Source organism: Emydura macquarii, unplaced genomic scaffold (assembly GCF_026122565.2).
Source record: "Emydura macquarii macquarii isolate MOO-44397 ecotype Brisbane River unplaced genomic scaffold, CSIRO-AGI_Emac_v2 contig_1451, whole genome shotgun sequence".
In the NCBI taxonomy this organism is placed as follows: domain Eukaryota; kingdom Metazoa; phylum Chordata; order Testudines; family Chelidae; genus Emydura; species Emydura macquarii.
This window is the reverse complement of record NW_027131588.1, coordinates 14,398,225-14,424,447: the sequence shown is the minus strand read 5'-3', so window position 1 is coordinate 14,424,447 and position 26,223 is coordinate 14,398,225. Positions and strand designations below refer to the sequence as shown.

General features: G+C 39.0%; 1 protein-coding gene across 4 annotated transcripts in view; it reads right to left on the bottom strand.

The window, feature by feature from the left end:
* The window catches only part of LPAR1 (lysophosphatidic acid receptor 1), a 93,064-nt gene that overhangs the window by 46,335 nt on the left and 20,506 nt on the right, over window positions 1-26,223 (bottom strand). For all 4 annotated transcript variants that reach the window (XM_067553207.1, XM_067553203.1, XM_067553204.1 and 1 more), the window contains exon 2: window positions 13,960-14,118. In XM_067553207.1, the coding sequence (XP_067409308.1) occupies window positions 13,960-14,019 (60 nt within the window). In that variant the 5' untranslated portion in view covers window positions 14,020-14,118. The remainder of the gene's footprint in view (window positions 1-13,959; window positions 14,119-26,223) is intronic.

The window sequence follows — 26,223 nt, the reverse complement described above, 5'->3', positions numbered from 1 at the left end:
TTTTGCATGCTTCTATGTGCTCAACTAACCAACCCTATCAGTATCTTTTTTTTTTTTTTTAAAGCAAAGTTTTAAAAGGCAATCCCTCATTAAATACATTGTTTCCTTCCCGAAGCATTACTCAGGATGGAATTCCCAAAAGGCAAACTCCAGGGTACATACATGTATTTTATTGTTGCTGTACTATGTAGCACAACTTAACAAAGAGGGTTTTAAAAGAAATCTATATTTATGCACTGTGTCTGAATCTCCACTCTATTATGAATCTTTGCTCTGGTTTTATGCCTGGGGAACTCAATTGCCTGCACTGGAATTTCACCGGTGTAAGAATGGGTGGGAATCATGGAGAGAAGAACAAGGCCCACTTCTAGAACTGGTCAAAATAAAATTTTTAAAAAATTTAATGACAAAGTTGTTTTCCCCTTCCCCCCTCAGCCAGCTCTACCCATTACGTACAAAACTGCATCTTCAGTATTACTAACACACTAGAATTAAAACTGTGCACAACTGGGAAAGAGAACAAGTGGGTGGAGCAGCGTAAAAACGGCCCTGAAAGATTTCTTTGGAATTAAGTTATTTCCACTGATTTTTATTTGTGAAAGTCAGCACTATGCGGGCAATTCTTGTAAACCAATAATGGCAAAACTTTCCATGTTTACACAAAACGTGTTGCACAGAACTTAAGTTAAGGAAGAAAAATGTCCTTTTAGTTGCAATAATTTTACCCTCCAACCTAAACACTGCTCAGAATTTTTTTTAAGTATTCTCTAGACCAGGGTAAAAAGCTATAGAAAACAATTCTTTCGCAGCAGGCGGAGCTTAACTTTTATAACTCTCCAAATAAATCTCTTTCTTGGAAGTTTGGCCTTTAAGTCCTAATTATTTATGAATTAAAATCTCTTATAGGATCCCTCAATTGACTAGGACAAATCCTATACAATGGGTACCTTCAGTAGGGCAGACTTAAGGACATAACACGTATGGCTTTAATTCTTTGTTTAATTGTGAGGAAATAGTAGGTCAAGTATAAAAACCCTTGGGGAAGAAGGGAAGTCATAAGATTTAATTAGTGAACATTATAAAAGCTTTGCCAGCATCTTCATTATTATATAAATAGCCAGACTTTTTGCATTTTACAGGAGTAAACCGGATGAAATTCTATGGCCTGTGCTACTAGATGATCTAATGGCCCCTTCTGGTCTTAAATCTATCAATGAATGTTCTGTTGCATTCACGCACTAAGTTTAGTGGTTGGAATTTTTCTTTCAGATAGTCATATTTATAGCCTGGGCTTCACTGTTGCCTCTCCACAATAGATAAGGGAAGTCAGTTCATCCTTATAAATATCATTTTGGACCAAGTTACAGGATTACATTTTGTAGTTGTTCTGCAAAATATAGCTAACTTAAAAATGCAATCTATGTAACAGTTGAGTGTATAGTATTGCACTCTCTGCCTGCCATAACCGCCCCCCACATACAGCCAGAAACAAGCTACGATAAAAATCAATGCATTACAGGCACTTGTGTTAGTGTAATCTATCTCAGTTACATATAAAAAGCCCAATCACCAAGACAGGGGAATATATGTGTACGCAATACACATATGAATATAGGATATACTTAAAATATGATAGGTTAAATTCAGGAATGCTATAGAACTTGAGTATCCTAATAAATACCTGGCTGTAGAGTCTAATAATACTGGAGACAGTGGCACGCAGTGTTCCACAAACTGCTCCTTCAAGGAGTTTCAAAGGAAAGATCTTTGCTTTTCAGTGGATGCTAGTCTAAAGTCTGTAATTGCTGGTAAGCAATCTCTTTATTCCCAAGGGAAAGAAAGACATTTCCACATTTCAGACATGCAGGTGTTTGCTCTTGGGAAGGAAAAGGACAATTGATTCATGGTCACTACTGGAGTTTTAAGAGACCTCAACAAGCACATCTGTGATAGTAATCAGGTATGGTGCGCTGACAAAGTTCAAACAGGGGAGCCTGCAACTGATCAGCTCTCCTCATTCCAGCACACATCTTTATAGCAGATTTTAACCACCCAACTACTGAATCTGAGATTCCAAGGCAATGCATTTATATACTTAATGGTGCTACTTGACAGCTTATGGCCAAGCCATAAAAGAATATGGGCTGTCTTTGGACATCCAAAGGGTTAACCTAACATAATGGCAAAAACAAACAGGCAGGCCTGTCCCCAGCTCCAGCCCCTTCAGGAAGAGAGACAAGGAAGTTTATATTTTAATTTCCTGAAGTTTCACTCTCAACATTTCATAGCCCAGTTAAAACAGATGTGCAAGGTCCTAAACTTTACCTTATTCATTTAGTAGATGATCTCAACAGAAGTTTATTTAAACTGAATTGAGAATGATCATCTTAAATACATCTTTATAATGCGCAGGGAAAAAAAAAGACTTTCTTGTGAAGCATAAACGAGACAAATGAAAGGTGGAAGAGAAGTAAGCCAGACTCAAAGTACCATGTTAATCACATCAGGCTGATTTTAGTTCTCAAAGAGCCAATTCCTCCAGACAAAATAAACAAACTTGTTCAGAGACAGTCCAATTTGTAAAATCGTATCTAGTAAAATATTATTAGACTATAGTTATAACCAAGGTAAGAGAAGGCCAAGGGATTCAGCACTAAGATTTAATAAATAAAATTGACTCTGTCTCTCTAACCAATGCCCATTCTTCACACATCTAGAGAAACCAGCTTTGCACACGGCTCAGAGATTATTTCCTATCTTTTTCCTTTAGCCTCATAACTTCCCCCATAGCCCCACTAGGGCCAAATCACTGGTATTGTCTTGTGACCACTCTGCAGGACATAGTGGGGTGGGGAATGAACATCCTGCCTCAGCTACTCTCCCTCCATTGCCATGTGCATGAAAAGTCTGGTATTGAGAGAATTGAAACAGCATCCACTCCATCTCTCTGGGGTATGGCACAGGAGCAGTTCAGGGATGAGCAAAGAGGAGTCATTGAGTTAAGAAGACAAGGAGCTCCGAGGTTGGTGAAGATTCCATCACCACCTTTTCTCTTTTGGTGGAAAATGTGAGTGAGAGAAGGTGTTGGCTGCCTGGAGCAGGGACTCAAGATAAGAGCTCTGGAAATATTCAGCTAGTGGTGAGAGTTCACTGCAGGAAGACTGGGAGCAACCTGATTCTTCAGGTGAAAAACAAACACTGACAAGTTTTCAAAACACTAGTAGCACTTGATTGATATTTTCTAAATGAAACATACTGAGGGTTAATGGTGCTGGGACCTGACAGTTTTCATTAGTGAACAGCTCTAAAATTAGCTATTCTGCCTACCTAAAAAAAGAACATTCAAGTGCATTCTTTTTTATTTCTCATTGTGTAATCTTCAGACCTAGAAAACACCTCATTCCGGAATTTCCAAGTGTTTATTCAATTGTATTTGAAGTTTTAAAAAGCCAAAAGCATTAGAAAAAACATTTCAAAATTCTCCCCAAAAGTTTTAACAACAACAAAACAAAAAGCTTATCTCCAATTAAAATTAAATTTCTTACGTGAGAAGACATGCAGAAGGGATGAAGGTTTTTTGTTTTGTTTTTTTAAATGAAGTTTGGGGAAGGGATCAAAATCATGCTTGTAATGGAACATCAAATAAAACCCAAAGCCTGAAATTTTGCGAAGGGATTCAACTTGTGTGCAGTCTTCTTGAAGTCAATGAAACTCAGAGCAAACTGATTGCTGTTGCAGGATGGGATCTTGACTGCCTTGCTCCTTAATTAACAGAGACCCCTGAGAGAAGCAGTAATCTGAATGCTCTCAGAGAGATCAAGATAGTTTCTTCAACAGAAATTTTAGAGTCAGGAAGAATGTGGGAATCCAGACTGAGAGAAACTTGGATTCACATACAGTATTTACTACAGGAGTTGTCAGGAAAAAGGTGCTGCTGCTTTGAATTTAACTAAATGGCTTTAAATTTACCAGTATACCAGGAAGGCTAGACTTGAGAGACAAACCAGCAATCACAGCCAGTGGCCCAGAATAAAAGATAAAAGGTTAGTCAGCATATGAATAATTCCCCATCCCATAATTGCAAACCCATGTTTCAGAAAACTAACGTTGCAAGCTGGAAAGGATTTGATTAGTGGCAAACACACAGATTTAAAGCACAGACTGTTGACTTGGCTGTAGAGTGCAAGGTGAAGAGGAGATACTGAAAACAAAGGAAAGAATTTTTTTTTTTAAATAAGAATCTGTTCCTCAAAATGTATGTTTGAGTAAAGATGTTAACCCTTGTTTTCAAGTTCCCAAACGTCAAAGAAAGTAAACGTTGGAAGTGAAGTCCTGCAAAAAAAGGAACGTGGGCACAGAGAACCTGATGCTCCACTGCCCTACATCCCGGGGCGGTATTTACATCTGTACAATGTGAGTGTACAACACTCTCCGGTAGCACTCTAAATCCATTTTGCACAGGGGTATGGGATTACACATGCGCATAGCAGTGCAGAATCATGCCCATAGTGTCTAGGACTGTTCAGACTATCACCACAAAAACCCAAAAGAACTCCTGCAGACTTCTCCAGAGATACAGTGAAGTCAGGTCAACACCTTCTTTCATTTTACAGGCGACGTGACACCTTGTGGGGCAGCCTTGTCAATGATACGTTTTTAAAATCATCTCCAGTGACATCCAGTTTTGAACAAGGCTGGCTGCTCGAGTAGATGATGGGGCAGTAACCATACTCCTCCTCTCTAAGGCCCGTCTACACTGAAAATAAAGATATGATTGTTGCACAGATAGGCATACCTGTGCTAGCTTTAACCAAGCTAGGACGGATAACTATAAACGTGGCAGGATGGGCGTCAGGACAGGCTACTAAGCCCATTGGGTTGCCTGAGTATGTACAGAGACAATACTTTGTCCCCAGTGAACCAGAAGTTAACTAGCTCAGCTTCCTCCATCAATCACACAGGTGCTCAGGGCAAGGATTATGCATTAGCTGCTTGAGACACAGAAAAGGGAGACTCTTTCAGTTACCGCAGGGCTTCACACCCAGGTTCACATGTCTGTGGTGAACCCCAGCCCAGGAGAGTTTTCGGTTACCTTTTTTTTTTAAACTTATGTTACATGATTGGTTTTCTGGTTATAATCATTATCCTTTGAATTCTCCCAAATCAACCCAGATAATAGTCCAGCAAGTGAAACCTTATTCTTCCTTCTGAGGCTCAAAATTTGTATTTCCAAAGTCATTTATTTTTGATAAACATTCAAGACATAAGTTGCGAGTTCTATTAACAATGGCTCTGCTTCTCATTTACACTTCAGCCCCTTTAATACCCCTTCAATCATGTAAAGAGTTCTCAAAGGAGTGTGAATTCTTATATTTATATCCATTTTAAGATCCTTTGCATGGCTCTGGCAATGTAAAAAAGACCTTCGTGTCGATGGGAATGAAGCCCAATATCTTCAGTATACTTTTTGAACAAGTTGTTTTGCTACATAATTTTAGGCGCAGTGAAAGCTTGAATGACTATGGAGTGTAGCATCTGTCCTCAATATCGAGTGGTTTATATGAAAATATACTAGAAGGAATGAACAGCAACTGGGGATGGTGCAGAAAAACAGTTTTATTACAAGAAAGCTTAAATTCACCAGAGACACAGATCCTTTTGGACTCTATGATTACAACCTCCACAGGTTGCCTGTAAAACCAAAGAGGGTGTTGACCTTCTTTAATGCTTATTCACTGTAAAGTTTTTATAAAGAAAATTCAAAAATAGTTCCTCTGGAATAAAAAAAGAACAGGCAGAAGGACATTTGGCTCTCTAACTCTCAAAATCCCTTTCTTACCAAGGGATGGATGAGCGGTCTGACAAAAAGGACCAAGAGATAAATGGAGTACCATGCAATTTTACTGAAGTTTTGTTTTGAGTAGTAAAAGGAATTAAGGTTGCAAGTATGTTTCAGGCAGGTCCAGTCAGCCCTCCAAAACATTACTACCCCATGCTCCCAGCTTCCTGCATACACCCTCAGTATCACTGCCAAAAGTACCTCCCTGTGGCAAGGTAGGCAAAACAAAACACATTTGGAATTTGCAAGCCAAGGCAGTTTGGGGAAATGAGTAGCCAAAAAACCATCAGGAAAGATTTCAAGAAGGGAAATTTAAAAACAAGAACACGCTATCACTTATGCCCCTTTTCTGGTATTTCCAGGCTTCTCAGAAGAATTCTATCCTGGAATGAGTAATATGAAAAGTTTCTGGTGGATGCTTTCCTTTTGGGAAGTAAAGAAGAATGATAAAATGAGAAGCTAGCTTCGGTCTTAAGTCTGTCTACTGAATAGTTATTACTGCTCCATCATGCACAAGTGTTTTAGATCAACTTAAAATGGAAACCAACATCTTTTGGCAAGAAAGAGGGGATGTTATTCTTCCAAGCTCTACTTGCAAAAGTAAGCTCTACTCCCCTAAGATGTCACTCAAAGTTAATTGTGCAGATGTTCAAAATATGATCACACACACTCTCTGGGATCCTTGAGCTTGCGTCCTCTTTGGAGGGGCTTAAATATCGCTGAGTTCTGCTTGCCTCCTTCTTGTACTGGGCGGTGGTCGGGATGTATGAGGAGAGAGACAGGGCAGATGGTGGTACTCTTCCAAGCCCACTCTCTTGGGCAAAAATACACTGTTACTCAGTAGATTGTGCAGGTCTTCACAGTATGGTCCTCCCTCTTTTCATTTGCTTTGATGAGCAGAGAAATAGTTGACAGTGGTAACATTTAAAGTATTGCATTAGGCACCAGAGTTAGCATCCACTGAGATTACTAGTTCAGACCACACCCCTCCCAGCTAGTGTCTCAGGCTCTGTAAATGCAGGCAAACCTCACTGCATCAGCCAGCCTTGAAAATGTGAAACAAATTCACCTCAACTACCGTAATAGCTAGAGGCGTTTTTAATGAAAACCTATATTCTAGGATAGCGGTTCTCAAACTTATTTGATCGCGACCTCCCTTCTTTGTATCTGTAGCAGTTTACACCCCTCCCCTACTGCCACAAAAGTACATATACCAATAAAAAAAAAATCAACAGGTGACTCTCACTAAATATCAAAAACAGGAAGGCATTGATTCAAAACAGCACCAATGATCCACTGTGATGAGAGCAAAAGCAAAACTGCGATTGTGGTGGATGCTTACAATTAAATGGGCATATTGCGTCATAGCAAATGGCTTAACAAATGGCAAAGACTATGCAAGCTTAACAGAAATCTGTCAAAATGCACACTGCCATCTAGAATCAAATGAACAGCGCCATATGAGGACCTGACATGTCTACAGGAATTAGCTTTGCTAGTTTTTCATTGCTGTGGGTAAAACATGAGCAGTATTTCCCCCCCCGCCATCCCTAAATATATTCATGCCCCTCCTAAGGAGACCTGTCCCCCAGTTTGAGAACCTCTGTTCTAGAACAAGAAGGCATCATGAAAGAGGTGCCAGCTCATCATTTTCAGATAATGTTGAGCACCCAACCTAAGAACATAAGAACAGCCATACTGGGCCAGACCAATGGTCCATATAGCCCAGTATCCTGTCTCCGACAGTGGCCAATGCCAGGTGCTTCAGAAGGAATGAACAGGTAATCATCAAATGATCCATCCCTCATTGCCCAATCCCAGCTTCTGGCAAACAGAGGCTAAGGACACTTCAGAGCATGGTTTTGCATCCCTGCCCACCCTGGTTAATAGCCACTGATGGACCTATCCTCCATGAACTTATCTAGTTCTTTTATGAACCCCGTTATAGTCCTGGCTTTCGCAACATCTTCTGGCACAGAGTTCCACAGGATGACTGTGCGCTGTATGAAGAAATACTTCCTTTTGTTTTGTTTTAAGCCTGCTGCCTATTAATTTCACTTGGTGACCCCCTACTTCTTGTGTTATGAGAAGGAGTAAACAACATTTCCTTATTCACTTTCTCCACAGAAGATCAGGCTCCTTTAAAAGACGTCAAGGCAGGCAGCCACAAATCACTCATTATCGCATTTGGAAATCTTAGCCAAAAGAGCTCTGTGTCCTGGTGTCATTGGACCGCACTGCACAGCAAGTTGGGATGTTCCTTTGGCAACTGCAGGCATATACTGCTCTTATTGAACATTTGTAACCACACCAGCTCCCAGAGACCCCAATCAGGTTCAAAGCCTGATTGTGCTAAGTGCTGTACAAACACAGTCTCTGCACTGATGTACTTTGGGATGAAAGAAGCTACCGAAATGCATTAAAAAAAGGACTTTCAGTCCACAGTGAACTGCGACATGTAGACTTCATGCCCAATCCTGTTTGTATCAAGGTCAATGGCAAAATACCGATTGGCTTCAATGGGTGCAAGATTGGTTCTCTAATAGGATGCCTGGTCCACTCTCTACCTCCAAATAAGATGGACCTTCCAGCTTTCCATGCCATGTACAAGCAGGGTAGCATGTGGGAAAACGTAGCCAGTACAGAAAATGTGTATTCAGAATTCTGTTTACTAGTATAGGACATTTAGCTTTGGGTAGGAAAACAAGGTTTTAAATGGAAATAATAAGACTACTCAGTTTTTACCTCTCCAAATATCTTTTCCTGGCAATATACTGGACCTTTGCGTACACAGACAGCATGGGTCAGTCTCCCAGTTTACTTTGCTTTGACGGATCCTTTCATGAAATGTGTAAACAGAACATATAAAGATGTATATAGTAGAGCCCCTATTTTGGGGCACTGGCAACAACGGGCCCTCTAGCAATGACCCATTCAAGCCAGACCAACCAGAAGTCCATAAAAGACAAAGCTATTCTACTCTGTAACCATGGATACATATTCTGAAGACCAACCAGTCCATTTGGTGCAATGAGAAAGCCACAGAGTATTTAAGTTTCCTTTTATGAAATGCCTGTAATTGAGTGGATTCATGTTTATCACTAGTTATTCATTTCCTTGACTGTCTGACCGCTGCTGATTTGCTCTCTCATTTAAAGTATTCAGCTCTACCAGGGATCTGTTTTGGTAATGGCTTTAATCTGTTTACTCACCTGGAACGGGAAAAACGCAACATAGCTCACTCCGCTTGCTTCTGCAATTGGAAGCTAACCCCAAACCACAGACAATGCTGTTTTGTCTAAGTGGCGGAGACAGTAATAGCACTGCAGGTCCCTTCTGTATCAAGGCTGTTCTCAGGAGTCAATAGTTATGAGCATTAGACCTAGGTCTATTATCAAAAGGGTCTAGCGGTGGAGTTGCTGGGAGCTACACTCCAACAGCCTGTCTGGAATAGGCACTGTGGAGACAGAAGAGCCCGAATCACCCTAAACCAGTCTAGTGCATCAACATTTTTCCCCTGTGACATTTGTGGTTCCATTTTATTCCAACACTGTCCCTGCGATTGCTCTGACTGTACTTCAGTTGGCAAATTAAAGAGTTCAATTCATCTCACTTTTTCAAAATTGCTGGCACTAACACTATCTAGCCACAGGTCAGTGGCTGGAGTTTTCTACTATGCCACATTTTAAAGAAGCTAACCCCCCTGCTGTGCATTCCCCCTTTTTTCTGAGGCAGACAGTCATTTTACATCACTTAAGTTAAAGATCAAGGTATCTCTACTAAAGGATTTCACCTTCACAATGGGGGTAAGGAGGAGGTTATCATGTTACCATGGTTTAGAATATTATTCAATATGAGACAAGGAAGAGAACTCAGATTAAGCATATTCAAAGAATATTTACAATGAAAAGCAACAGTGCCAATAGATGGCTGCTAGAAGTGAGATTGAAAATCCACAGGTCCAATATCTGCTACCATTTCATTCTCCCTGCCCTTTTCCCCTCCTTCTCCTTGCTGCACTTTTTAAAAAAGTGATAGCATTAACACATGCTATATTTCATTCTCCCTGTCCTTTTCCCCTCCTACTCACTGCTGCACTTTTAAAAAACAGTTATAGCATTAGCACATGGGGACCCAAGTCTCATCCATTTAGAAGTAGGAACAAGTGGAGAGGAAATGGGGACAGAAACTTATTCAATTTCAAAAGTGGGAGAAGTGCTTCTAGAGACTCGTTTGGCTAGCTCAGAGAGGACAATGAAAGCTGTCTTCTGGACTCCCGTTTAGGCCAATTCCAGCTATTTATTTGTGTGTGTCCATTTACATCTAGCACTAGGTGGTCCTGGCTGGCAAAATCCTCGGCTGGCAAAATCAAAAATCAAAATGTAAACAAAAACAAAACAAGACAAGAATGGCCCTTTTAGCATGTTTGAAGTGCTCTAAGAGCACTTAGTTAATAAGAGCAAATAATTTCTTCTTGAAGCTGTTAAGTGTAAATAGAACGGATAAACTGTTACTGGCTTCTACTTTCCCACTGTGGGGAAAAAATCATCCTCTCTTTCCTACCCGCATCTCATCTTTAAAGGCAACCTGCTAATGACTTTATGCAGTAAATTATCTTATCTAGAACATCATTTGTTATCTTTTCCCTTTGCAAACAATATATGACCTTCCAGGCATACTAAAATGCTTCCTCAAGATTCCTCCTGGCCACTCAGCAAACTTTCTACCTACTACGTTATTAAGCTAATGAGATTCCTAAAATGTATCTTTGTATGACATTTTTGCCTATATGAAGGTGAGAGGGAAAGAAAAAAGGAGTAAGAGTAAATAACACACTTTAAAAAAATAAATCAGTCCAAGCCTCTAAAGATGAAGAAGAATCAAGTTGATCAAATGTTGGTTACTTTGTTGTTTGTGTCTCTACTACTTCTTTAGTTAAGGGAGTGATTTTTTTACTATTATAATTTGTATTGCTGCAATGCCTTTGAATCCCAGGCATGAACCAGGACCCCAATGCACTAGATGCTGTACAAATACAAAACAAAAATGGTCCCTGCCCCAAAGAGTTTACAATTTAACACTATCCACTTCTGCAGGTGGGCAAAGCAACCCAGCATTTGAAAGATTTATTCTTACATTCTTTCATTGTTCAAGCGCCTTTCCTTGAAGGATTTGAAAGCTGTTGGTATGTACAGTGAGAAGCATTAAACAGGAGTCATTCATCTTTCCTGCTCACATCCTTCTCATAAACGTCATAATCTTCACAACATTCTAAGAATTAATCTGCATAGCCATCAGGCTATAGTAGACACATCTTCACAGAGAATGTGAGCACAAACCTGAGATGGAGACTATTTTAAGTTACATGCAAGCTGGAACAAAAGGGAGTTCAATTATATACGGAACAGTGTACTACATGCAGTGACAAATCCAAAACAGTCTTTCCTGATCCTCACACATTTCACATGAAACAAAACAAAGATTAAAGTGGGGTAAAGATTTTAAGCACAGAAGACAGAGAGGAACATTATCTATCTTGAAAGGTAGTGGTGAATCATGTAAAATAATTAATATAAAAAAGGAGGAGCTAACAGCCATACCAAATTAAATTGCAATATTAATGTAATGTATGGACATCTTATGGATAATCTATACTTGTACCTAAGAAAAACTATGTAACACCTGTGATCTTTTATACCAGATTAAATCTGAAAAAACTCAATTTAAACCCCATGTTAAATGACGAGACAGAACCAAAGAAACCTGTCTGACATTAATGTCGGATGACCTTCAGTAAAAAGGAACCACTCGAGGATTTCTACTGTTATTCAGTATTAATTAACACCAGCAAAAATGGCCAACAGGAATATTAAAAATTGCCGCAATAAGACTTTTAGAAATCAAATGGTTTAACCATTTTGAAATTAGAAAGAATAGCCCATACGTGGAATGTGACTATATCTTTTTTTTAAATGTATTGGAAAACTGCCTAAAACATGTGAACACATTATGAATTACTGGAATTAAAAACAAAGGGATTTCTTTAATGTGTTGAACTGCCTCTTGGAACAGAAATTGCATGTACTAGGTCTCAGTCTTGGATGAGCAAACTGCTCTGAACATTCACTATCCTTCAACCCTAAATTGGACTAAGATCTCATCTTACGCCACGCATCAAACCACCGAATCATTTCTTATCTGTGGTAACAGTATGCTGGGAGGGGAAAGGAGATAGCATACAGAGAACCTGAGACAGCTCAGCAGGTTGAGAGAGCTCATAAAGAGACTCTAGTGACGAGGTTCTGATAATCCAGAAGACTTTACTACAGCATCAGAACCTGTCCCTGTGTTGAAATTAGTGATGGGCAAGTCTCAAAAAGATTCAACAGTCTAGTGCTGCCAAACAAATTTTGGAAGCTCATTTGAATTGCCAAAACTTTTGAAAAGCACCTACTCCCCTTCCCCCCCACTCCAGAAAACATTTATGAAGGAGTTTTCCTTACAAACCTTTGTTTTCAGGGTGACACAAAGAATTTTACCTCTCGTAGTGCCATCAAGTACAATTATATGCCCCACTCCTGCACAGGGATCTTCCCATACTGAGGTCAATGTCCAGGACTGAGGGACTGTGGACCCCCCTGTGCAGGATCAGGGCCATAATTAAAGGATGGGGGTGAGAGAGAGAAAAATTAGATTTGCTTTTTTCAAAATAAATATATCCAGTGTTAATGTATTTCCTAGATGACTGTCCACTAAACACGAGGAAATCCTATTGCATCCATTAGTTGTGTTTCAAAACAAGCAACAGGTTTTTTTTAAATGTAAATTAAATGTAATCCAGCTCCTGCAGGAGGTATGCAACCCTCCTTCCAAGCACAGAAGGAAAAAAATCCCTGAAAGTGTTAGTCTCAATCTCCTCTACAGCAAAAAACTTCGTCATCTCTGCTGAGTAGACAGGATAATATACTCCATAAAAACTATATTTTAGTGAAGCACTGGGACTTCTGATATAGCCCGGAAAAATTTAAGTTGTATTAAGTTTTAAAGATTTAAAAGGTTTACAGAGAATACCAACAAAATAACAAACGGAAAGAAAAATGTCTGTGCGCGTAGTCAGCGGTGTGCTTTAATTGACTTGGTTCCTCCCCGTTAGCCATTTTGTTTCCTTATGTTCATACCTGCTGTAAAAAAACCCTTACTTAAACTTACAGATAGCGGTAATTCAAAATCTCAAGTAGTAAATATTTTTTCATTTGCAGTGATCCTGGATGACACAAAATATTACTAGTTATATGCCAGTTGGTTTACACTCATTACATCTTTTAAATTGACTAGGACCCCTGATCCTAAAGTCAGATCCATGCATGTGCACCAATGACAACTGGAATCCATTCAGATGCAAGAGACTTCCTACCCGGATCTTACTGAAGAATCAGAACCTAGTTTTGTAATAGTGCTGTGACAAGAAAGACACATAAAACAGATGAACTCACCAGTATTTAGAGATTATATTTACCGTGTGTACACACTGCGCAAACAAACAAACAAAAACAGTGTTCTTAACTCATTAACTACTTGTGGATATTTTTATTTTTTAAATTTTTTTGGCAGTTTAGACAGACCCTATATGTGGTTGAACTATTCTTTCTCTAACGTAGGGGTGGTACACTATCTGCTAGCTCATGAAATATTTGATCCACTGATGTAAATTTAGTAGTAGTATTTTGGCAGTAGAGACTTCCCATGTTTTTCTGTTACTATAACAAAACCAAATGGAGAGTATATTGATACACTGTGTGCGTGTGTAAATGTGCATGCACAGACTGCACCTAGAACATTTGGACCCTGATCCCAATTGGGACCTCGAGGTGTGACTCAAACACAAACAATGGACTGTGAACTAGCTTCTATTAATAAATTACTGTAGCTACTAACAGAATAATGTCACTTGACAAAAAAGATGGCATCGTGCAATGATTGCCGAGTATATCCAGAGTACAAAATATTAAGAATTCCATCAGTGACTTGAAACTAAGCCAGCCAATTATTAGGAATCCACCTTTGCACGACAAAAGCTTGATCAACTCGACTCTACCAGAATTTTGGATTAGTCTACTCACCTCAATTAACTCTGGTTGCGACATCAGAGAGGAGGGTACCAAAGCAGATGGGGCTGCCATGATTGTTCAGCAGATGTTAGGCCCCTCCTTCACACCGAAGGACTCTTAGCTGAAGTATTGACACAGTTGGTCAGATCTCAATCATGCTGGCATTTGCTCCTAGAAAGAAGGAGAAAATCTTTAGATCATCAAGAAAGCAATGTAAGCATAACCACCCAAATCCCAAACGGCCTCTGAACCAATCTCCGATTAATTTAGTTTGCATGGCACAGTTTGTCTGTGGGATTCATGACCGTTTACAGAAGACTTGCAAGAGATGTTTTAAAGGGCACCTTTGAGAGTTTGCTTTAGGACAATAAAATATTTAACCCCGCCACATAAAACAAAATTTAAACACACTGAATCCAGCAACGTGTTGACAATAAAAAAATTCCAATGTATGTTTTAAAATAAATATATAGAACCAGCATTATATGCATGCATTTCTTCACCAAGAAGACTGTTTCAGAAAAATTAGTTTTCAACTTGAATTATATTAACAATTTCTAAAGTATCAACATGATAAACCAATATTTTATTCTTTATTTGAAACAAGATAATATAGCTGCTTTCAAATCCCTAATTGTAAACTACAGACATATTTTGAAAACAGAAAGTACGTCACCTCCTCTCCAAATTGTCTAAATACTGCAGCAGGATATAGTATGATCATATTACCTACATAGTTACTCCATTTTGATGGTGAAAAATTATTAGTAGCTCTGTAGTTCTGTCTCATCATAAAACTATTTTAAAAGTAAAACATGCTTATTCAAGAATGCAATGAAATACTTCAAAATTCCCCAAAGTTCTTCAGTAACATCTCAGTGCTATATATATATATTTTTAAAAGACACAAACATTACTGCTCATTACCCATCTCTGAAGGAAACTAGCATTTGTAGTCACGGGTAATATAGTGATCTCAACTTTCCCAAGACGTTGAAATAATTTGGTAGATGAGCAGCCCTTAATTTTTAGTCTGCATTCATTCCTTTCTGTTTTGTGCTACTACGCCACTCAAGCTTTTTTTTTGTGGATTATGATAAATGTATTCTCTTATGTCACCTACCGGTTTAAGGTTCAATTGTTTACTGATTTTATTTTTTATGAGGGGGAGAACTTTATTGGTAGACTTTGTCTTCTGTTGCAATAAATATATTCTTTCTAACATCGTCATTTTGTCAGGTATGTCTTATATGGTTTTAGGTAGTTTTTATGGATAATTTCATTAAGTGCATTAAATGATATTTTTAAATGAGTACTTCAACAAGCATGCTACAGCATTTCAGAAAATTGCAATGACCCTTTTTCTGAAAAATTTGAAATCAGACATTCTGCTGGCTGTGTCTAGCATAGACTTGTGTTGTTGATGTTCCAGCATCGTATTACCACTGGTGCAGTTCCAGAAGTAGTAACGATGGTGGTGGCATGAGTGTGGACAAGGCACTGTCATTTTTACCATTATGCCTTCTCACCCTTACCAAACCTAGTCTAGATGCCATGCTGGCAAAAATGCCAGCAGAGGCCTGATCTGACCATTGCTACCACTAGTACAGCTGCATGGCAGAAATGCAACAGTAAAAGATTTAAGAAAAAGAAGCCTGACAACAGCACTGTGTCTTGGTAATGAACACACACATGCACTCAATACAGTTGCACCACTGTGTGTAACTGGTACTCTAAGTGAAAGTAATATACTTCAAATGTTCTCTGGCTGGCTCCCCACGGAACATGAAGTGCAGTACAAAGTCTCAGTCCTGATTAAAGTCCTTCATAAGATCAGCACTAGGTAGGTAACAGAGGGTCTCTTCCATGCCAACCAAGATTCAACCCCCCACAGTGGTTACATTCTACAACTTTTGAACAATATAGGGAGATTCCTGGAGTGCAGGAGACAGAACTTGCAGAGGAGATGGACCTAGACTCACACTCATGGACATCATGATGGCCACAGACCGTAGAGTGATCAGGACTAAAAGCAAAACACACCAACAGCCAAAACCTTGTAAACAACTCAAGACATTTCTCCTACATGTTTTGAAGGAGGTGTAGAGAGCGATTGTTTTTACTGCTATTTCAATCCTTGGAACATGCTCCAATACTACAATAATGGGTGCCAGACAAATTTGATTACATGCCATCTTTAAAGTTTTTCCCTACAAACCAAAAACAAAGAACTAAGGTGCAGTAGGAAAACAGATTTGTTAGTCAAATGCAGAAGTGTTCCCATTCTGGTTGCTTTGGCAGAGGTTATACCAGCTTCTGCGTTTCCCCTCGTTACATGTGCAAAAAACAAAATAAAGAATGGTGAAAAGAAATGAAGTTAGTATGTTCTGTGAAACTGGTCTGAGATAATGATAAATACCAGGATCTCAACTCTTGAAAATGGAATTTAGCAGTTTCATTCACAAAACCAAAACCCCCAACATCTCTGTATACTGATGTATATTAATGGCCACGGAAAAGATTTAAAAGTTTTGTAGGCAAATTTCGTGTGGTCTCTACCTAACACTGCCTTTCCTGGAAGATGTTGTGGAAAATTGCTCCCACACGGACTAAACTGAGCATCCAACAGATATGCCCCCTCCAAAAAAAAAAAAAAAAAAAGTAATTGGTATTTATCAGACTGAGGTTACAATGTAGTCATCTAGATCAACCTTGCCAATAAAAAAACTTTCCTATTCTTAATTCACTTGCCACAAAGCCAACGTATATTTAGCATGCCAAGTAAGAGCAGATAGTAATGTAGGAAAGTTGTATTCCACATGCTTTTCTGAGTCAGTCATGTCTTTTTTTGTTTAAGCTCAGTCTCTGCATGCCGTTGTGTAAAAGTTATTCCTGCCTCTTAAAAAAGGGTCATCATAAAAAGCTTGCTTCAGCCTCATACACAGCCCAGCATGCCTTACAACATATATAACTGAAATCGACCATCTTCCAGGCACTAGGGTCAGTTTTTCCATTTTTATATAGCTAGCCACAAAGCCCTCTTCGCTCCTGCTAGAAATCCTTTCATTCTTTCCATATTGCATTTTACTCCAGATCTCTGCTACTGTCCTCACACTGAGGAAAGAACACAGAGACCTAGCCTTCCTGAAAAGGCTTCCAGAGGAAATTAAATAACCAAGACTGAGCGTTTAAAAACCTCCCAAGTCTTTTGCAAAACATAGTTTTGGCTATTTTATAACTCACTGATTTTTGGTCTAACCATGATATCCTCTGACAAATGCAGAAAGCAGATTAACACTGTGTGAATATTAGAGTGTGCTTGTTTTTTGGATTTTTTTTAAACTAAAAGAAACTTCATCATTGGATAAACAAAAACATGACAGTAAAAGATATAGTCCTTGGCCACTGGCTTCCCCTGCCATTGGTCTGACAGATCTTATCATTTTTTCCCTAGCCAGTGAAAGCCTGGCGTAGGGTGCCTCATGAGATCTTGCTTTTTGCTACCTTCTCCAAAGACAGCAGGGGAGAATGGGCCACACACCTTTTTTTTGTTTTTGCACACATTGCCTTCCCTTCTCTTTTTATTCCCCAAATGCTGTTGCTTTTGGAAAACAGTGTTCAGGTTTCTAATGAGAAAAAAGGGAAAAATTCAAAACAAATGAGCCAGAACTCTGTTTTACTAACTTTGGAGAAAACTGCCCAGTTTGGAACAGAAGAAGTCACAGAAACCTGATTACCAGATAAGAATTTACCCTTTTCTACCAGCCAGGCAACAGCAAGGGACAAAAAGGACAATTAATCCATTCATCCTTAAATTGGTTATGATCACTATATCATGTACAAAAGTCAGAGATGCTATCTTAACTTGATTTTATTCAGAGGCTTAAAACATTCTGACCCACTAATGCTCAAATGGGGATAAAGTTTTTATAGAAACAGATATAACCAGTATAATGATTTGTTTTAAGATTTCTCCAAACAAATACAAACTACAGAGTTAATACAAAATTCCTAAACATGCTCTGAGCACACATTTCCCTTTATTCACTTAGCCACATTTAATTGCTTCTACAAACATATGCATTACTTCTTTTAGCAACTACGTTTAAGAGCCATGCAGAGAGAAGTATTTCAAGACTCCTTTTCGAACCACCTACGTAAGCAGCAGAGGGTGCCACCACATACGATGAGGGCTATACTAAAATGCATGTCCCACAGTGTGAGCTTTTTCATCTATTACATACCATAGATACTTAAAACTCTTGGGCACAGCACCAGAGAGGCTATAGGCCTGACCTGGGAGATGCCAAGTGTCTCCTGACGGGTAGTGAGCATCCTCAACTCCCATTCGCTACATTGGGAGTTGAAGGTGCTCAGTAATGTGCAGGAACTAGCCAGGAAAGAGAAGAAGGCAGACCATAAAGCGAACCAAAGACGACTTTCTCTGCAAGTGAAAATGGCAAGTGTTATATATATGCTATATATGGCAAGGGTTACGTTTAATTTTTACCACCTAGTGACTAATTTGTCATGAGCTGTTCTAACACTAGGAATAATAAGAGTTGAGAAGTAAAACTGAGGCCTCAGACCTCTACACTAGCTACACTATTATTTTATGGGGTTTTTGGTCAAACATGAGTCACTTTGATGCCATGGTCACAAGCACCACTTAACAACCTAGACAGACAGACGGACAATCCAATAAGCAAAAGATATGGGGCCTTTCTGTCCTCTCCTCATTCTGAAAGTTTAGTTTGTGTATAAGAATGAAGAACTAATCAGCGCCTTTTTTTTTCTTTTTAATGGTATGTCCTTGTATTAGGAAAACCAAATACATAGCCTCATTTTATGAAGATGGAGTTCATTCTACACAAAAGACATGTTTCTCATTCCCCAGTTTTATTTTAGAAAATAAAAAAACTTTAAGGAGATGGGTTTTTAAGGCAACAAAATGATTTAAATTAGCTTGTGGCTAGTAGGGGAACCCGGGCCCACCTGCTACTCTGGGTTCCAGTCCTGGGATTCTATGACTAGCAGCATAAATGTGCTCAGCCTCATACCTTGTTGCTCTTTCCCTGGACTCCTATCTACTCCTCCTCTCTTTCCTTGCCTATCTGTGGGTTTACCACTGGAGCTTCCTCCATCCCCCATGGCTTCTGCACCCCTCTAGACCTCTTGTAAGACTGCCTAGTCCATGCAGGACCCAGGCATACTCTCCCTCTGGATTTCCTCCTTGACCCGGGCGCACTCTCCTCCCTCTGGCATGACTGCAGACCTCATACTTGCATCCCCCTCCTGCTCTCACTTCTTAGCTTTATGCTCCTAGCCCAGCTCCTCCTCCCCCAGCGGAGCTTCATCTGCCCTAGGTGCTATCAGTCCCCGATCACCCTCCAGGTGCAGCATCTAAGATTGATTAGCCCCTCCTGGCCTACATTAACCTGCTCAGGGCCTGAGTGTGGTGTACACCTCATTGCAGAAGTATTACAGTTAGTTTCCAGTGTGGTTTTAGCCATGTTGGTTCTCGGATATGAGAGAGACAAGGTCCAGAACACAGTAGTCTGTGGATTCAGTGAACTCACCCCAGTGTTCCACTTTCTTCACTGTCTTGCCACTGAATACCAGATTTCTGAACTCATCTTCGAAGTCCACCATGGGAACAGCCCAAGTTACTGGAGAGACTGCCTGACTCTGTGTGACCACAGCCTCCCACAACGGTTGGGTTCCACTGGAGCAACCCAGCTGTCAACCTCACGAGTGAGGCTTGCATAAGCAGAAGACAGAACTTTTTAGAAATCTGCTTCCTGAAGAGATTGGAATGACCAAAAACCTCAATGAATGTGAAGTTAAAACTACTTCCATGTTTCAGAACCTGCAGCCACCATGTACAAGAAACAGATTAAAGTGCATCGAAAAGTACAAAATAGTGACAAGTGATGGGGAGAATGAATTAACCTAAATCACTGATGCATGAAACTCTCTCATCTCTGGATGTATATATGCACCTACACAAATAGCACACACCAACAGAAAATCCCTGTAATACAAAGGAGGAGAGGATATGAGAAATTGGGTCAATCACGCACAAACATGTATAATTTCTGCTGAATATGTTTTTCATAGAATGCTTAACTTAATTCCTAAACTAGCCTAGCATTTGCAGTAAAGAAGAAGTGACTAAACAAGTAGTGACTAAGCAGCTCATCTGGATTTAACAGCCAAAACTAGAAGACAACATAATTCTGTAAGAGCAGCAATAAAATACTGAAATCCCTGTCTGACTGTCTCAGTCAGAAACATATGCACAGATTAACCTAAACCAACAGCCCAAAACTAGTGTCACACGTGCTGCTGCAGTAACCTGCACTATTTTGAGTAAGTAATTTTTATGTATTTTATATATAACCTTGGTTGGAATCCAGCTGGTGATGGCAGGATAGCTGGGTTTCCCACTGGAGCATTCCCCTAGAACCACATTGCTGTGAACCCCACCCTTTCATCTTTTAGATCATCTTCTAGCTCATAGTACATCTGGTACATTTTTGAAGCACTGGTTGACAAGAAAACCTTTACTCGGAAAGATTTTAAGATTTAAGACAGTTTCCAAGAGCTCTTCAGATTTAACATAAAATAATAGAGTATAAAACCTGAAAATACATGAAAAAACCATTTTGTATTTAATGAAAAGGTCAGATCACAAACTAAGCGGGTGGGGGGTGGGGGGGGGGAGGGGGGGAGTCAATACTGCCTGCTTGTATTGTGTCAGACTACTTGACTTACTTAACAGAACTATTAGGGTGAGACGCGTTTGAAACTTAATCAGAAAGTGCTCCAGCTGAAAATGAATATGTCCACATTAAACAACTCCACAGCTCTGGCTGGATGATATACAATAGGCACTGCTGTAGAAACAAACAAACACAGACAGACACACACAGAGTTGATTATTGTCTTGAATCAGCATAAAATCAGGAATAACTCCATGAATAAGTCAATGAATTTACATGGATATAAAATTAGTGACAGTTCAGAATCAAGCATGAGCCTCTGGGGGGAAAAATACAGGAAATAAGATCGTCAGACAAATTTACTAGAGGAAAAAGGCACAGAGCCAGAAAATGCAGTCTCTTATTAAAGAGGAACAAATCTGAACCACAAAAGGACAAGGGCAGCTTCTTACTAATGAGGTTTTGCAGTTTGCTGTATTACAAGGCACTGAAAGAGTGCCAAGATTTAGTGAGCGTATTCATACACATCATAACCAAACTATGAAATGGCAGGTGTTTAAGACAAATATTGCGCTAATTACCTATTTTTAGACATGGTTCTCTTTACAGTAAACATATCTAGCAAACAGATAATTATATATGGGAAAAATACATAGGTGCCATAGATATAATGATGAAACCACAGATTATGGAATTTCTTTTGCTTTATGAATGTTACATGACTAATCTCTACCAGATGCTGTTTAGCCACAAGACACTATTCAGCATCTAGAAGCTTCATTTATTTTAAAAGTTCAAGCACTGGGTTACTTAAGAAAACCAGCTAACTGTGCCATAAGGTACTAATTGACACTGTAGTACAGATCTGACGTATACAACACACATATATCCCTACTGAATAAAGTACATATCTCTCAAACATGTTGTATTTGATCATGTTAATCTCTGGATCACCTGTCCCAGACAACGTGAAAAGGAGCAAAATAATTATTTTTTACGTTATTTTAAAAGGTAGAAGATCTCTGTATAGAAGAAAAAGTGAGGTTGGAAGTACGTAGGCAGCGGGACAAAGGACCATGAGTGTTGTCTGAGCTCCACAACTAACTGGTCCCACTTGTTTCAGACTATAAGTATATGTTTACTTCACTGGAAAGAAGTTGAAGCTGGTATAAACAGACTCGTTAGGCTGCAGGGTAAACTGGGATTTTGGAATTCATAGCTTTTCACTCTGCCAGCTTCTCTCTTTGACAATCTGCTGAAACCTTACAACTGTAAACAACCTGCACCCAAACCAGAGCTTCATTAGCTTCACACCAGTTTGTGTGCTGGTACACACAATAGATTATTCCCATGAAAAAAAAAAGGACTTTGGAGAATACGTTTCCTGGGAGTAAGTAGTAATTTATGATGTCAAAGGTTGTATCATAAAATTTTACTGCGGACTTCAAAATCAAAGATAAAAGCAACTGAAAAGAGTTCAAGACACTCTGGATTAGACTCGTGAGAAGCCAATCTGTACCAGAAGATGCTGCCGCTGAATATTATTATTATTACATAGCTCCAATATAGCCTTGAAATAAAACCTTCAGATTTCATCCATTCTGGATATGGATAAGGCTGTGGAATATAAACAGAAGTTAGGACTATAAAGAGGACAGTTATAACCATTTGTTGTACAGAGGAATTTAGGATAAGATCCTGAGGACTGTTAGGGAGAGAAAAGAAAGACATGTAAACATGTGGTAGGGTAAATTAACAACAAATCGGCTCTGAGTGACAGATTCCATTTTCCGGTTTTATTTAGGAACGGCATATAAGCAGACACGCACCCATGAGCCATGGATGGTCCTAAATTCCCTTTCACCACTTCTGGTGCCGAGGGCCTAGAGAACAGCCTCTTCAGTGTGGGAGAAGCAGGGGAACCAGGATAGTAGCAATTCACCTCTGCATCGTCTTCCAGGTATAATTTCTTCTGGTGGGTATCCATTGGCTGAAACTATATCCCTTAACCGCTCTGTGACTCAGTTACTCCATATTAAAAGTGGGAGGAGGATACTACTACTGCCTGCTACACTGGGATGTTCCGAGACTTAAATAATTCATTTTTGGAAAGTTCTTTGAGGTACTTGGATGGAAGGCACAATAAAAATACCAACAAATATGTGCCCTGCCTAAAACTGGATGCATACCCTAATTATCCCATGTCATTGTCCTCTATTTTTTTTTTTAAACAAAATATTTACAACCAAAAGTACATGCAAAGTCAGTCATGTGGCTCCACACATTTCACAGTATTTGTGGCAAGTTATATTTATCATTTTTACTGCACACCAACTAAATGCAGTGTTTAGTATTTGTGCTTTCATAAATGCAAACACACAAACACTAAAATGTCTTCATGACTCACTAAGTTTTACGGTTTTAATATTTCACATACTTGCGATCTCTAGGCACCAATGTAATACAAGTTAGCACAAAAATACTGAAAGGCGTGTTTGCTAAAGACACTGATTTCTATATACACAAATGTACATATGTGGTTGTGGGGTTTTATTTTGGGAGGTGAGAGGGAAGAAGAGGTTGCAATGGTTCCTGGTAGTTTTCTATAGTATTTTATTGTAGCATCATTTGGTCAATGCAGGAGCTATTATGTGCTAGAAAACACCACCATAAAATATGCAAATACGGAAGAGAGACAATAGATCTAATTCTGTTCTGTTACAAAAGAGAATTTAGTTTAATATTATATTATTTGAGTAGCACTAGGAACTGATAATAAAATTTTAAAATGACCACAAACCCCAACCACAAATGTTGTCCTCTGGCTTCGTCACCACAATAGAGACCACGATGCATCAAATTTATGGACAACTAGGTTAAAGTAGCTTATTAGAAATATTGTTAAATTTCTCTTGTCAAGAAAACCAAATTGAAACTGTTCTTGAAAAAAGTATTTAAGCAATTACTCAAACCAACAAAAATACTACATTTTATTTTTTGCAAGCAATCAATATTTTTATTTAGGCAACAGGATCTTTGAAAACTGTGTCTTATTTTCAGGCACTGGGCCAAAAGTCAAACCTGGCAAATGCAGGTGTGAATTTATCAACTTCAAGGGCGTTACCGTGACTTGACCCCAGGTCTAAATTTGGCCAATTGTCTAACGAACATTGATTATTCTTGTTTGCTATGCAATAATTTACTCTAATTGTTTACTTCAAAACAAGCCATTGTATAAATATGACAAATTATTAATGGCATTTTTTTAAGGTAACAAATCTGAGGAATTGTCCCAGATTGAGGTGTCAGAGGAGGTTTCGGAACAAGTTGATAAATTTAACAGTAATAAGTCACTGGGACCAGATGGTATCCACCCAAGAGTTCTGAAGAAACTCAAATGTAAAATTGCAGAACTACTAAATGTGGTATATAACCCATCATTTAAATCAGCTACTGTAGCAGAGGACAAGAGGATAGCTAATGTGACACCATTTTTAAAAAAAAGGCTCCAGAGGTGATCCCGGCAATTACAGGCCGGGAAGCCTCACTTCAGTAGCAGGCAAATTGGTGGAACAGTAAAGAACAGAATTATCAGACACATAGATGAATACGGTTTGTTGGGGAAGAGGCAACATGGTTTATGTAAAGAGATATCATGCCTTACCAATGTATTAGAATTATTTGAGGGGGTCAACAAGCATGTGGACAAGAGTGATCCAATGAATATAGTGTATTTAGATTTTCAGAAAGCTTTTGACAAGGTCCCTCACCAAAGGCTCTTAAGCAAAGTAGAACAGTCATGGGATAAGAGGGAATGTCCTCTCCTGGATCAGTAACTGATTAAAAGATAGGAAACAAAGGCTAGGAATAAATGGTCATTTTTCAGACTGGATAGAGGAGTCATCCGGTGTCTATACTGGCACCAGTACTGTTCAACATATTCATAAATGATCTTGAAAATGGGGTAAGTGATGAGGTGGCAAAATTTGCAGATACAAAACTACTCAAGATAGTTAAGTCCAAAGCAGACTGTGAAGAGTTACAAAGGGATCTCACAAAACTGGGTGACTGGGCAACAAAATGGCAGATGAAATTCAGTGTTGATAAATGCAAAGTAATGCACATTGGAAAATATAATCCCAACTATCCATATAAAATGATCGGCTCTAAGTTAGCTGTTATCACTCACGAAAGATCTTGGAGTCACTGTGGATAGTTCTCTGAAAACATCCACTTCAGTGTGCAGTGGCAGTCAAAAAAGCTAACAATGTTGGAAATCATTAGGAAAGGGATAGATAATAAGACAGAAAATATTATATTGCCTCTTTATAAATCTTGAATGGTGCGTGCAGATTTGGTCACCCCATCTCAAAAAAGATGTATTGGAATTGAAAAAGGTACAGAAAAGGACAACAAAAAATTATTAGGGATATGGAAAAGCTTCCATACGTGGAAAGATAAATAAGACTGGGACTTTTTAGTTTGGAAAAGAGATGACTAAGGAAAGGATATCTGATAGAGATCTATAAAATCATGACTGGTGTGGAGAAAATAAATAAGGAAGTGTTATTTATTCCTTCACATAACACAAGAACTAGGGGTCATCAAATGAAATTAATAGGCAGCAGATTTAAAATGAACAAAAGGAAGTATTTCTTCACAAAACACACAGTCAACCTGTGGAACCCCTTGCCAGAGGATGTTGCGAAGGCCAAGACTATAACCAGGTTCAAAAAAGAACTGAAGTTCATGGAGGATAGGTCCATCAAAGGCTATTAGCCAGGAGAGGCAGGGATTGCTGTTTGCTATAGGCTGGGAATGGCTGACGGGATGGATCCCTTGATGATTACGTATTCTATTCATTCCCTTTGAAGCATCTTGCATTGGCCACTATTGGAAGACAGAATACTGGGCTAGATAAGCCATTGGTCTGACCCAGTTTGTCTGTTTTTATGTTCTATGTTTGTTTGTATAGCTACACCAATATTTTAAAAGATGGGGACGCACAATTAATTTTTACACCAAAATATAAAGTAATGTTTTATCAGGAGACACTGTCTTATTTTTTAGCAGTGAGCAGATTGCTGAATCTTGACCTTGAGTTCAGTACATGCTGTACTAAGACAAATAAATTTCCAGAAGAAGCTAAACTCATGTGAAACTTTACCAAATGACCTAGCTAAGCACATTGACTCAAAGAAAATTGATTAAACAGTTATGACCCCAAAGATGCATGTTTGTTTATCTCTCCCCCACCCTCCAGCCCATTACTCATTCCAGGATGTATTTGGCCTGAAGCTGCAATCTAAAATAAACTCCTGCACTCTGCATTCAATTGCTGGGAGATTACAAGGATTACAATACATAATGCCTTTGTTTTGATAATTGGTGTGGGAGTGGCAATAGGAGAAGAAAATGATGAAGAAGAGGGATACATATACAAAGATATTGAGGTGAGCAGTTCCTAGACAACATCAAATTACTTAGATCTTTTGAGCAAGAGAAAATGTTTGCTGTCAACACAAACACATTTAATGAGAAAATAATCTTT